The sequence below is a fragment of the Brachycentrus maculatus genome, unplaced genomic scaffold, assembly GCF_059751285.1.
Source record: "Brachycentrus maculatus isolate JH-2025_06_01 unplaced genomic scaffold, ASM5975128v1 h1tg000060l, whole genome shotgun sequence".
In the NCBI taxonomy this organism is placed as follows: Eukaryota; Metazoa; Arthropoda; class Insecta; order Trichoptera; family Brachycentridae; genus Brachycentrus; species Brachycentrus maculatus.
This window is the reverse complement of record NW_028280814.1, coordinates 198,115-213,118: the sequence shown is the minus strand read 5'-3', so window position 1 is coordinate 213,118 and position 15,004 is coordinate 198,115. Positions and strand designations below refer to the sequence as shown.

Genomic DNA, 15,004 nt, shown 5'->3' with positions numbered 1-15,004 from the left:
AAAAAAACAGTTTAAAAAAATACAATGACAAACAAATATATATACATATATGTATATATATATATATATATATATATATATATATATATATATATATATATATATATATATATATATATATTATATATATATATATATATATATATATATATATATATATATATATATATATATATATATATATATATATATATTTATATATACATATATATATATATATATATATATATATATATATATATATATATATATATATATATATATATATATATATATATATATATATATATATATATATATATATATATATATATATATATATATATATATATATATATATATATATATATATATATATATATATATATATTTATATATATATATATATATATATATATATATATATATATATATATATATATATATTTATTTATATATATATATATATATATATATATATATATATTATTTATATATATTGAATGTTGCAATCAAACACTGATTTTTTGAGTATACTAAACTGCAGTTTATTGTTAAAAAACAAAAAAATACATTTGTGACGATTTTTTCGCCTTGTTATGACATTTTCAAAAGAATGTCTTACTATGAGTTAGATACTTATTAGGAGTTAGATACTGTACTAACTGTCTTCCAGCGCTTATCTGCTTATCTCATGTTTCGCTGCTAAGCTAAACAATAAAGAGAAGAAAAATGTATTTAGTGCCAGAGCACTGTATGTAACAATGTTGACATAATATTGTTAATTTATTATACGATGTCTGTTCCACTTAGAAACCAGTAGGTAGGTAGGCCTTATTATTCTTAGAAGTAAAAACAAGTGGTAAGTGAAGTTTAACTTAATACATTTTGTTTGGACTTCAAATATTATAAAAGGATTATTTACACAACTTGTAAGTACCAACGCGGGAACCACCGAAGATACAATAGATTGGGAAACGCACCATCAAACGCATTAGCAGGGTTACAACTTGCGACGCTACCTTGTATAATATATACTCGTAGGTATAAATAAAATAAAAACTATATAGATTTCAAATTCCTTTTTTTTCACGATCATTCAATGACAGTGCGAAATTTCTCGAAATGCACATGCATTTCGGGAAATTTCGCAAACACAGAATTTATTCCACCGGAGAATACCGGAGAGGTCACATGTCTCTTCACGCCCGATTTAAAGAAAGATTTTATTTATTTTTTATTTATTTATTTAGCGTTTAATTTGTAGAACTCCCTTTTAATTTATGTATTAATTTTAAAATCAAACACATATTTATTGAGTCTACTAAGTTGTATTTAATTAACAAAAACACATAAAAAATAATATTGTGACAATTGTTTGGCCTAGTTATGGCATTTTCAAACGAATGTGAAGATCATAATATATAAGGATCGTCAGTCCATTTGATCTTCACATTTGTTTGCAAATGCCGTAACTAAGCGAAACAATTGTCACAATATTAATTTTTTATGTGTTTTTGTTAGTAAAATTTAATTTAGTAGACTCAAAAAATCTGTGTTTGATTTAAAAATTAATACATAAATATATTTTTTTAACTTCTTACCTACCTTTCAACCATTTTTTTCTTTTCAAAACCATAAAATTATTTCGAATAAAAACTTATTTTTTAATGCAAAAACGGTGTTTCAAGAAAAAATCAATTACGTAAAATGTAACCGGATTTAGAGAAAATTAAGTTTGCGACTTAACGAATACTGGGCCATATCACAGTACAACTTACGCTGTAGATACAGGGTCTGTACTCGACTTCTATCAATTCTTCAGATACATACTGGGCTTTAGGCACTAAGTATAAATAATACTTAGGGGTTTTAATTCATCTAAGCGCTGATTTTTACTGATCAAATTCGTGTACCCAAACACGCTCACAAACAAGTGAAGGCATAAAATAAAGCAAGAAATATCATTCCCCTAAGCTCTTTGCCTACGTCACCTATATCTTCTCAGATATATTCTGCATCTATATCCAAGAACTTAGAGTGCAGAACTGATCACCTTGCCTAAACGTGGACAAAGATCGAGCAAACACCGTGTTGTTTCAACAAGGTGTTATATGCTCCCATGAAATCGGAATTATTATTTAATATAACAATAAATTATTTAAAGTCACAAATATACTACTACATAAAATAACAGACTGGAAAAAATGAAGGATACGGAAAAGGCCTATATACAGCAGTGGAGGACAGAAAAAGAAGAATAAGAAAAAGATGTTGATATAACTGAATTTCTTAAAATCGCAAATGATTTTGATGAGAAACGTGTGGTCTTTCATAGTACCTACGATAAAATGACAGAATCAAAAGCTTTAAAATACATACTCTTTCAGCACAGCCCTGGAATAAGATGTAATGATCTATCCACGTAGGTGGCTTGATAGAGTAGTACCATCAAAACCACCTGTGGATTTCTCAGAAAATTACGTAAATTGCTTTAGAATGCAGTGATGATGATAAAATAATTTTAAAAAATAATCACGTCGTTGGCCATTAAAGAGACACAAACTGGGAAAATAATCAAACGATTGCTTTTGTTTAATTATAAATACGTAAATATTAAAGTTAACGAAGAATAATTATATTTTATTACTCCATTTATAACCATAAGAAGACACCAAATTGTGTAATATATGTTTGTATGGATATAAACTTTGTCGTTTTCGTAAATGATTCATCTTTCGACTTCAGAACCAAACGAGGTCTGAAAAGTTAACATAGTAAATAAATAATTCGGTAAATTGGTAGTAAATATTTAAATTTTCATACAAAAATCCATTTCCAAAATAAAATTTTAAAAAATCATATTTGAAACCCTAATTATAACTTTTTAAAGATTTAAATAATTATTCACTAGAATTTTGTCTATCCTCCTCCCAGTCTGATAATGTCGGTAATGACGAAATCCGATCACATGTCAAATAAAATATATATGGGAAAAAAACTACATATGTAGTTGTCATTTTATTAAATAAATTGTTTTTTCGCATCTCAAAAGAAGTAAAAGTAGTACCTTTATGAAAAATGAACATTAATGTGTCTTTTAATTTTTCGTGAGTCTATGTTTTTAAAAATAATCATTCACTGCTCATTTCAAGTATTAAAAAAATAGTTTTATATTATAACTCCGTAATTATAATACAAACATAATAAGGTACTTACAATAAACATTTTTTAAATTGATCAGAACAGATCATCATTTATTTTAGTTTGACATTTTGGTTAAATTAATATCCTTAGCTAGGTCACTTTAACTGTCAAACGGTTATTTTACATTTGATTGAAAATAATATTAAATGTCAATTTTATTCACACAAGAAATTATTCTGAAATAGGTAGTGTCTATCAATATTGCTGTAATCGGACAGGTAAATAGATATCTTATATTGAGGTTACAATTATTAAATTAGTGGTTTATTATATCAGGGATCGTAGAAAACTCTTTAGCAGTAACGATAATAATAAATATACTTACATAAAAAACTTACAATTGTTGGTTTAAATGTGAAAAATCTGTGGGACACGGAAGAGGGGCACAAGTCCTGTAGTATATGTTACAGACTTATGCCCTATTCCGTTTTACCACAGAAATTGATCCCTTTCCACTCTGACCATTTTTTCTCATAACTGATCAGCTTCTCTGATCAAAAAAAGGCGACATTTTTCTACCATTAAAATAAATATTTTGATTCCCTAATTTTGGGACACTCTGTCTGTCAATTCGTATGACCGTGTTAATTAAGATTACCTGTATTTATCTGAAATATTTTTTGGTAGTATATACTTGGGTGATAGAGAAATCAGTGATTAAAGTTATACCTGCGCCAAGCCAGACATTGTGGCCCACTGAGCTGCCTACTAGAATCATACGGGCCAGATTGTCTGGCCTACAGAGTGGTAAGAGTTAAAGGTTGTAAAATTTATACAGCTCGGTGGCCCAGATCTCACATTACCATTTATACAGTAACATAAATATTTAGAAAAATATTTTCTGTATTTTCTTTTTTTCCTAGATTTTAGAAACATATTCCACACAGTTTTTTTTGCAGGTTAAAATAATAATAATTAGAGTTACAGCATCGAGAATCAAAGTGTCATTCATCAACATCAATATTAAAATATTACTATTTGAATGTCACTTTTTGGTGAGGTGTGGGCTCCTTATCTCTATGTTCGATAAATAGAGCCACGACTCACCCTTCAGAAAAAAAAACTCAATAATTAAATACGTTGATTTATTGTTATATATTTTTTAAATGGACTTGCATTGACTTGAAATATAAATGTAAGTCGTCGATACATGAAATTGGAGTGGAGTTGTGGCCCCGTGGTTAGTGTCGCGGATTTTGAGTTTCCAGGTTCGAGTCAACGTTATCACAACAGGTCGCTTAGCCCCAAGAAATAGTTACGAAATATTTGTGCAATTATTATTTTTTAACCCATATCCGCACCCCCATGGTGCATAGGGCACTGCATCATATAAACGCAGTGTTATCTTGATCGTTAACACATGAAGGAAAGGTGATTAAACCTCCGCTTCAAGTACCAGTCCAGGGTAATATTGAATAAATATTAGAGTGAAAAAATCACTTATATTTATTAGACCTCTCCCCTGGGAATCGAACCCGGGACCTCCAGAACGGTAGCCGAGCATGCTGACCATTACACTCGGTGGCGGACGAATTTGTGTATGTAATAAGAAAACTTTTTTTAGGTATTCTAAGTATGCGAAAAGTGTTATAGGTGTGCGAAATGGCGAATGATAGTTGGGTATTGATGTCGTATTTTAAAACGTTTCTCACATAAAAAATGGAATCATATTTTTTAATAGTAATTAATCTGTTTATATACAAAGTAAGTAGTAACTTGATAAAAAAGGACCGTTTTATGTGTGCCGCCAATTTGTCTGCTTTATCAAATTTAAAAAATGAGGTCAAAGGTTTTCCAGTTTTCTGAATAATAGTGTAGTGTTAATACAATCACGGCGGATTTCGCCATCTTCTTTTTTGCTGAGCGGCATTTTAAAAATAAGAATTAATGCTGTCATTGACGATTTGTCGTTAATTCATCGAATTTAAATCAAATTAATTGAAAAATAAGCACGTGTTTTGTATTTGCTGTTGTATTTTTTAAACAAAATATTGATTTAAGTGTTTTATTTTAGGAAACAATATTTTGTTCACTGATCAAAATTACCAAGATTATCGATTTGTGGAATGGAGAAAAATAACAAATAATGATAAATATGTAATTATTTTCAAAATAGATTATTAAATAATGAAAACGAATCTATGTTCTAAAATTTTCATTATTTTTTTGTAGGATGATTCATTTTTCACTTCTAAAAATGTGGATACAAGTACTTCTAAAAAGTAAGATTGTTTTAATTTATTTATTTTTCAAACACCGTTCTATTTTACATTGAACAACATATTTAATAGGCAACAAAAAATAATTTTCATTAGCTGGATGTTGACGATTCAACGAAAGCGTAGGACCAAAATAGTAGTTGTGTAGCTTTTCAAATATGATATTACTTTCAAGTTCTTATAGTATTCCAATATTCTTATAGTATTTCATTGATAGATTTCATTTTTAAATAATCTTCTTATTTGGTTTCAATCCTGCGGATTGGTTTGTAGCAACATATGACATCTCTTTCGCCATTCTCGCCTATTTTCGGAAGTCCTCTTCAGCTCCTCATACGCCGAGCAGCCCATGTCTTCGTATAAGTCACATAGGTATTCGCGGCGTGGGTGTCCTCTGGAGTTTATTCCCTCGATCGTCCCCTCTATTATTTGGTGCAGGAAACCCTCTTGTCTTAGCATGTGGCCGATCCATTCGCACGTGTTTAAAATAATAGTCGTTTAATTTCGACAAATGCGATCGAAAAAAAATCGACAACGCAATGCACAACCCTACGCGCGATTTGACAGATGTCAGGTGTTCGATATCAGGATTTTGTTTTCTATGCAACTCGGTCACGTCAGTTGTCAGTTCGAGTACAGGTCAGCTCAGGTGATCGTTGTGGTTATTGATCGGAACAAATTAATAACCCAACATGAATAATATTTTTAAAATATTCATTTTTATATTTTTCATGTGCACAAAGTACAGTAAGTTCCAGTTATCGCATTAAAGTATAATATATAATATAATCGTTTCTCTCGTTTGTGAATTTTTATTCGATTTATTGGAAGAAGTTTAGTTTGTGTTTGCTTTCTGATTCAGTTGACAGACTGCAACTGAAAACAGTCTCCATAATAGAATATTAGAAATGAGAGAGGAATTCGTGAGGTAAACAATGGAAGGTAAATAAACACGGAGTTTCTATTAGATGCTTCCTAACTAAAGCGCAAATAGTAAATACTAACCTATATTTAATATTTATATAATGAATTATTATACCCTCACCGGTTATTATAGCAATAATTAATACAGTCACTTTTTCGACTCGTGAATGTTTATCTTCTGTGTTATCTTGTTTTGACTTTTGACTGGTCACGTGACGCTCATTGTGATAGCTGCTATAGTGATGTGCCGTCTATCGATTTCAGAAAACTCGAAAAATGGCTTTTATTTTAGAAACTTATAAAAAATATCAATGCAGGAATACACATCGTATAAGTACACAATGCCGGTCTGTTAATGTTTCCTGCGCCGTGCGTCAATGGGCTTACAGTACAAATATTTTATTTTTGGGTTTGTTTTTATAGGTGTTATATGCCTTCGTGTATTATTGGTTTAGATATATTGCTAAGATAAATGAATATTAATCATACAGTACGTGTTTTATTAGTTTCATTATATGTTTGTTGTTTAATATTAACTAACACCTTTTTATTTGTATTTACATATTTGACTTAAAATTTCATTCACTGTTTAGCTGCCACTTTGGAACAAAGAGTACTAATATTATTATAGTTTTTGTATTAATGGCCAAAGAACCCATTTCACCACTTCCGTTAAAACTAAACTGTTTATTAATCGTTTATTTCTCGATAGTTTTCTAACGCATTATGCTTACAATGGATAAAGTGAGAAGCCCTAAACGAGATTAAATTTCATCGTATACCTAAAATAAGTAATGAATTAAATGGAGCTTAACGGGAAATACAATGAAACAGATTTTTATTTTTGTTATTATTATATGTTAGTAAAATAACACAATTTACAGGTTGTGGCGATACAGGACCATTAAAGTCTCCACCAAATACTATTGATTTCTTTCCTAATATCAAAGATAACTTAACGAAAGTAAGTTGGGCGCACGCAGTAAACAATGCAACTTATCTCGGTGAAGTGTTGAAAGGTAAATATAAGAAAAGGTAAATATTTAATTTAATCTCGCTCTTTTTAATGTATATAATCTTAGATAGAAACGAGATAACTTCTCTGTGTTTTTTTTTTTTTTTTGTAAATTAACACGAGTGCGGCGACGCGTCAGGCACGTACATCTAACATTTCCCTCGTTACAGAGTACGCACTAGGCGCGTATGGCTAGTAACAGAGACAAGCGACTTTAAGGTATCATTGAATAACTAAGACCCTTACAGTCTTGACACGGTATTTTATGTCAGTGTTTAATGAATAAAAAAAAAACAGAAAAAATAAATAATGACACTTCATGTATGAATGTAAATATAATTTTCGAATAAACTCAAAACTCAGGTTAAGTCCCCTAAACGACTTATGTTTATACTTGTTTGTCTCAAAGCAAGTATAATCATCAACCGTGCGTGAATTCTACACACAAAGGAATTAGTGCGTACTAGCATCTACATATCATATTTTTAATCAAGTTTTAGCATTTTGAAAATTGCTTTGTTGTCAGGATCTCTTGATTGTTCGCGACATATTGAACGAAGTGAACGTGTTAAGCAAATGTGAGGTTCCATACTTTAGGACCTTTAGGTCTACTTCACGGTAACACGTTCTGACAGAAACACTTGTTTAATATGTTGATCCAGCTGAATATCGAAACAAGGACCTGCCGCATACTGATGAGCCTTGCATTTCACTGGGAGACTCAGCAGAATTACCATATTATATTATAATGAATGTTATCGTGTAGCTTCGTGTTATTCAAGTACAACCGGCGCCAGAAACAGAGCAGGGGTTCCCCGAACGTTCATTTGTTGGGTTATTAATACTCCAATTGTTTTAATTAATTATTATTCTTCGGACTGTTTGGTCTACAATGTGCCTTAATTAATGCGTGTATCATGGATGATCTCAGTCTACAATAAATGATATTGTTTGATGCTAATAAAATGCAATCCAATGTCTTCTTAAACATTGTATGGAATTTAATTAACATGCTAGACCATATTGAAAATAGTGGATACTTATATGTAATTAATTTTTAACAATTTTATTGCAATTCTCATAGAAAATAGTATTATTAATAAAAGAACCCAGACTCATCGCCAGTCTAAATCTAGGTTTTCTTAACTACAATCCTGTTGCATTAGTCGCGATTTTGAATTATACCTATTTCTCAACATAATGTGGAAAAATCGAGGATATATATGGATTAAATTTTACATTCCTCCCCCTTAGAGAATAAGAAAAACAAACAATAGAAGCTGTAAAAAAATCCCACGAAGAAGTGTATAATCATTACAATTTTCAGCCTAACGCAACAAAATAAATCAACGGAATTATTTCCTTTTTCTCTTCAACCTCCAATGAAAAGTTTTAACGATTTTGATTTTATTGTGAAATTTTGGTATATAAATTTTAACGATCATCCACCGGCTATAAACTCTTCCACAAATAGGTATTGAATGAAAAGTTGATTGTGTTTTGAGAACATCCACAGTTGATAATGTGTCGGCGTCGAGTTTGGTCACGTACTCACACTGGGGTATGGCAGGCCTGCTATGTAAATAATATAACAATATGCTTTGCTTGAAAAGGTGACGAGCACCTTTAGGAGCGGAACCCGCTTTACGCCAGATCGATTCCATTGTTCACCGTTCAACGTGCCACACATTCACTCTTATCTCCTGCCACAAACCGCACTGGTTTACGTTATTACCGTGCTCAAAAAAAAATGATTTAGCCGCTATAAAAGTTTATTTGAAGGGATAAAAATAATGACCTGGAACGTTTTTACGGACGTATTGGGGTGATTAAAAAAGGTTGAGCGTTGTATAAATTTCCCCATTAGCGCCACTTAACAGAGTTAGGGGCGAGCTTTGTGGAAGCTTCAGTAAGCCCTTTCAGCAATATTTAAATAATAAATAAGTCAATTCCTATGTAATTAAAAATACACTGATTTTGTTGTCTTTATGTCAATACCTAATGATGGACTTATTCACATAATTATTTAGTACGTCCGTAATATATGTACTTCTTCTTTGACCCCTATTTGCATCTGATGGTGCATAGGGCACCGCACCGTTTCGACAGAATGTTAACTTGATCGCTAATTATATGAAGGCGAAGTGATTAGTCCTACTCTCTTGGGTGGAATATATTTGACGGATACAGATGACGTCACTTAAGGAGTTCAGGACGAAAGACATTACTTGTAAACTTGTATGCTGTAAAGACGAGAAACATACAAGTATATTTCAATCACCTTACATGTTGCATGATATAGCTACATATACCCATATAAAATACATATTTATTTTTTTCTAATGTTTTGTACATGTACACATTTAAATCTTACACTGGCAGAGCTAATGGAACACTATGAAGATAAACATAAAACATTCGTACGAATTTATTAAAAATTCATGTTATATGAATAAACATACCATACATATAGTATATGTCTTACACATTTACGCTTGTTGCTTTGTTGAATTGGATAAAAACATTTTTTAGTAAGCACCGGGTTCAATTACGTAAATACAGTTGTATGAAATAAATAATTTGAAAATTCCATCCGACACGCGAGGCGGGAGACGGGAAGCTCGAGGTCCAGGAATGGTCATTCTAATTCCGAGTTAATTCCGACCAGGTGGTATAATGATGATTGAAGCCGACGTAGTGATGGGAACCCTAATAGATGACCCCACCGCCGCGCCGCAACCCGTCATGGGCCACCCGCCCAGCTCCACATCCGATATTAGCCTCCAACAATTCCTTCACACGATCAACGAGGCGAATCTACACCCGGTCGTGACAATGAAGGGAGTTAAGCTGGATTTTAAGTCTATTCAAGTGTTCGAGGAGTCCTTGGGAATTATAGATGCTCTCTATGAAAAGGTAGGAATGCGCTCCTGTAAAAAATCCTGATTCATGGACACGCAAGGATTATTATGACGCGTTCAATCCCAATGAATCACGTCCGGGAATTTATTATGTCGTAAAAAAGAAACCCGCAGATGCTTTTAGAGGGCGCGTTGTTATTATTCCTTCTCGAAATATTCCGGCGCCACTTTGAGTTGGGAGCTTTTTATAATCCAAATAAAAAAAAATAAAAAAAAGTAATTTAAATGTATCTTAAAAATGCTTTTCTTTCAAACGCTAAATTTGCTACAACACGATACGCTTTAACCTCTTAAAAGCTCTTCCAAGAAACTTATCGAAAGTTCGCGAAGAGAATTATGTTCGTTACTTAAAATATATCCATTTAATTTTTCGTAAGTAGGTACCTTGATTCTATTAATATGCGATGCCTAATAAGTTTCTGAGTGGATCTAGAAACATAAGCTACATACTACAGGTTAATCAGAAAACATGTCAAGAATAATATAAATTAATTATTTTTTATATCATTCAAGTTAATTTGGTAACTAAGATATATCGGTAGCTTATGGATCACTATTTATTACTTTTGTTTTTGTTATATTGGCGCCTATTGCTTTCATCATCTTCCTATCCGAAAGTCCATATCATTTCATTTTGGCATTTCATGAATTGGTGATAATTGTATGCCAAAATACCCAAAGGATTTCTATGCCAAAATACCCAAAGAACATTTGTATTGGAGAGATTTTATGTGCTAACAGTGCGCGATAGCTCTTTGATTCGTACCTACTCCAATAAGATCACATTGAATAAATACATCAACCTTTTTAGGTTCAATACCCGCTCTGGATAAACGCTGACATTTTACCTGGGCCGGTCAACAGCATAGCGATCCCGGTGAATGCCGATCGTTTTTTGAGAGCGTGCAAAAATTATCCAGCAGCAATGCTGTCCATCGGCTGGACCACTCGGTACGGCGGAGCGATCACGGACGGGTCCTACACGGAGACGCACGTCGCCGACATGTTGCGCAAGATTCGCGACAGCGGCGTGGCCAGCCCCGTCACGTTCCCCGTGCGGGCAGGGCTGGCGGCAAACAGTCTCACGCAAATTCTGGACCTCTTATCGCAGACGACCGGTTTGAATTCCACGCTGACCATTTGGTCGAGTCAGGGAGATTATGTCGACATCGCCAAACTGAGAGCCTTCATTTTGGACGTCGGCTTGAACAGGGTGTACTTGGATGTCCCCCAAGAGGTGTCTGATCAGCTCGATTTGTGAATTTTAAAATGGTATAATCTGAAATTGACAAATGTAAACGTAACCCGTACCGAATATGTCCGTTTGTAAGCAGGAATATACATATCGTAGTCATACAGGATAAAGTTACCAAGTGCATTTTTTTTTACAAAAACGTGTTTATTGACTATTTGGCATCTTACTAGCGTAATATTGCCCTGGAAAAATCCGAAAGCGATTTCAAACTTGGAAGTATTATATTGACTTGTTAAAAATGACTTACTGCATTCATATTTATTTTCTTGCCAAGCAAAAGTGACTTAAATGGACTTCCTGAACATTTTACGTTTTGTTAGTTGGTCACTTTCTCCTGTACGACTACGATATGTACTACACCTGTATTTCTTATTGTTATTTTTTTCTTTTTGTAGAAGTTGAAAAATTAAATAAAATTGTTAAAGAACTTGTTGATCACAATTTTCTTGATTTTAAAAAGTGTGTCCCCTGAAATTTAGAGGTGTGTAACTGTTACTTTCGGTTACCCGAATGAGACTTGCATTACTTTTTCTGTTTATATTTCTTTCCAGCTTAAGTTTTTGATGTCAAATTGTCAAATATATGCGGACCTAGTACCTAATACAGAACAGGTAATCAAATTTGTACACTGATCGGCATAATAAGCTTTAAATGATCTAACCCAAAAATCAAATTAGGTAACGACTTCTTTATTTAACTGTTTTTATTATTATTTTAAAATTCGATCTCCCATTTCTACAATTATTAACAATGAAAACGCTTATGATATTGACTATAATGTTTGGTTTTTTTTTATGTGGAAGAAATGGAAAAATTGCATATTAATTGCTATTATTACTCCTGTTGGATCAGCAGGTTTTAAATATTAAAAAAACTTAATAGATACATACAATTTTAGGCCAAATAAAGAGAAATCAAAGACATTAAAAATATTCCGACAAAATAGTTTAATATTTTTTGATGAAAGATAAATACGAGTACTCGACTTTTTAAAAAGCAGCTGTCGGCTTTCTGACCTAGCAGGTAGTTATTTTACTCTTGATAATTGATATTTTCAGTGATTAACAAGGAGATAAAAGATTAAACTTTTAAAATTGGAGGGAAAAAGTTACTGTTTTGACACGAGTACCTACCGGCGTGACTCGGCTCTGGATTCGAGGAAATACCAAAGTAAATTAAGCCTGAAAATACATTACATCATACTGATATTAAATTTTGCAACCATTCTAAATTTCTCAGAACTCGTTTGATCATAAGAAATTAATATGCTATATCAAACTATAAAATAAACACGTTGATTACATGTAGTACGCAAATATGGAATAAAATAGGGACCTACTTAGATGTTACAATAATACGAATATATAATATACCAGTAATCGAGTTGTGTAGACGTTTACCATACAAGAAAACAATTTTAAACATTGCTTTAACCATGCAGTACCTACCTACCTTTGACACTCATTGGCGTTCTATCTTTACTGCATTTTTACAAAGGGGATTTTTCTACGTTTATCAGAATATTTTTTTGAGGTAATCTGAAGGTAGAAAAATACTAAACGATGCAAGCACGTTAGACGCTTTCGTGTGCAAAAATGAATATTATAACATTTATAATAAAAGTAATTTTTGTTAGGCAGGGCGCTTAGTTAAACGCTGTTTAGTAAAATTGCTAGGTCGCTCCTGGATAACAGAAAGCAATTTTTGCTGTTGTTGATATTTTATAAGGAAATCTGTCAAGAAAAAGCAAAAAAAAAACTCACGGAAGGTAAGAATTAAATTTGAAATAAAATTTCAAAGTGTTATTTTTAGCAAAGATTAAATATGTATATTTCGCTTATGCATCTTTTCTCATTTTTTTAAAAATGGTTTAGTGCTTATGAAATATTTCTTAAACCTCCGCTAGAAGCTAAATATAGCAAGTATTAGTACTCCTGTTCATTACTATCTCAATCCATTTACGAATATTTTCTCAATTTAATACAACCATAATGCTGACTAATAAATTAATATGATTGAAAATCATTTTTCACTTGAAGTGGTAAATCGGAAATTACTCTGGAGTTACTCATTTATGTTTGTAGAACTATTTTTAATATGAATCATCCGTCATGATGTGTTGTATAACTTTGTATAGATTTTCTTGCTTTGTTTATTACAAAAGAAATATTTGTGTTATTATTATATTTATAAATATTTCAACTTCACACTATTTTCGTGAACCAAGTTTAATCAAGTTCTGGTAGAGTGAGCTTGACTCCAGAAACTCTGACTCAAAGTCAGCGACACTAACCACGGGACCACAACCCAATTTTTGACCAACTTATGTCTCGTTTATTTCATTTTAATTTTAATTTAATTTTTAATTTTTATTCAGTAAAAATATATAAAAAAACAGTTAAGGGAAAATTATCAGTACTTATCAGTAAGGTAATTAATGAACTTTGAACTCCCTATTTACACGGTAGATATTCCATACGATACCTTGTAAAAAAGTATAGGTACTAAAATAAAATAATAAAAAATGGTGCATAGGTTTACATTTATAAAAATCAATTCAGGATGTTAAAAAATTAAATCCAATATTGCTTACAGTATTTTAATTTGATAAAAAAATAATAAAAAAATGTAACAAAAATTGTTCACCTTACTCTTTTTCGCATCTCCGCATCCCTCTACGCATAGTACCGAGACAATGGCTTGGGACGATCAGGTATGTCAAATACTTAAAAGCGGTCAGGTTAGGATTCGAAATAATGGGCGTGTATGTATGCGGAAATGCGTGAAAGTGGAAGAGGCGAAGAATGTTTGCAAAGATAGAGTGGTGTGGCGTTCTATTCTCTATGCCTACCCTTGCGGGGAAGTGGCTTGATGGGTAGTTAGTTAGTTGGTACCGAGTAGTAAGTACGTAGGAGGATATAGGAAATTTCAAATTACTGTTATGTTTAATACTTTTTCGTCTGTTTTTCTCTTTTATTGTGCCCCGTGTTATTTCGAAAACGTGTATAACGGGAGATTACAGTACAATAAAAAATGAGACGTTAACGAAAATTGGTATTGAACAGAACAACAAACTGTAAAAGAAACCCACTGATAACTCGATGGTTATTGAGATGTGAACTTAATTAATAAATACCTACATGAAAACTATACAGACTAAGTAACAAATGACGTCATTATTTTAAACGATTTTAGCTACGAAAAATAATTTGTATAATAATGCAGTTATTCGTAAAAGGTAATAAAATATATCTTTATTGGATATCGCCGATGTAAAATTACTCTTTTCGTGGATCGTTTGCGGTTAAACGTCGATACTCAGTATTCAGGATGCGGGTTCACCGAGGAGGTAATCTTTCCAGTTCACAACCTACCATTATTGTGTGTATATCCAGGTAGCTACTTGGTACTTGCACAATGTTTGATGGTGGATGGTTCTCGAATGTACCCATATAATTATATGCATATTTCTCGATATTAATTT

The 15,004-nt window shown here is 31.8% G+C and overlaps 1 protein-coding gene across 7 annotated transcripts; it reads left to right on the top strand.

Annotated features, from left to right (window-relative positions):
- Positions 1–3,271: 3,271 nt before the first annotated feature.
- Positions 3,272–11,963, top strand: LOC148311619 (protein FAM151B-like). Of its 7 annotated transcripts, XM_088256291.1 has the most exons (7): positions 3,272–3,404; positions 5,201–5,283; positions 5,359–5,408; positions 6,268–6,347; positions 7,214–7,348; positions 10,013–10,260; positions 11,077–11,961. In XM_088256291.1, exons 4-7 carry the CDS (start codon positions 6,341–6,343, stop codon positions 11,524–11,526), a joined length of 840 nt encoding a protein of 279 aa, XP_088112417.1. In that variant the 5' UTR covers positions 3,272–3,404; positions 5,201–5,283; positions 5,359–5,408; positions 6,268–6,340; the 3' UTR covers positions 11,527–11,961. The 7 variants fall into 7 exon arrangements, with proteins under 7 accessions (XP_088112417.1, XP_088112414.1, XP_088112416.1 ...); XM_088256288.1 differs by lacking the exon at positions 6,268–6,347; XM_088256290.1 differs by lacking the exons at positions 3,272–3,404; positions 5,201–5,283; positions 5,359–5,408 and adding an exon at positions 6,032–6,152 and having other exon boundaries at positions 11,077–11,963.
- Positions 11,964–15,004: the final 3,041 nt, after the last annotated feature.

Coding starts and splice junctions, on each gene's coding strand:
- LOC148311619 (XM_088256288.1), top strand. Junction 5,409..7,213: donor GATACAAGTACTTCTAAAAA/GTAAGATTGTTT, acceptor CACAATTTACAG/GTTGTGGCGATACAGGACCA. Junction 10,261..11,076: donor TAGATGCTCTCTATGAAAAG/GTAGGAATGCGC, acceptor CAACCTTTTTAG/GTTCAATACCCGCTCTGGAT.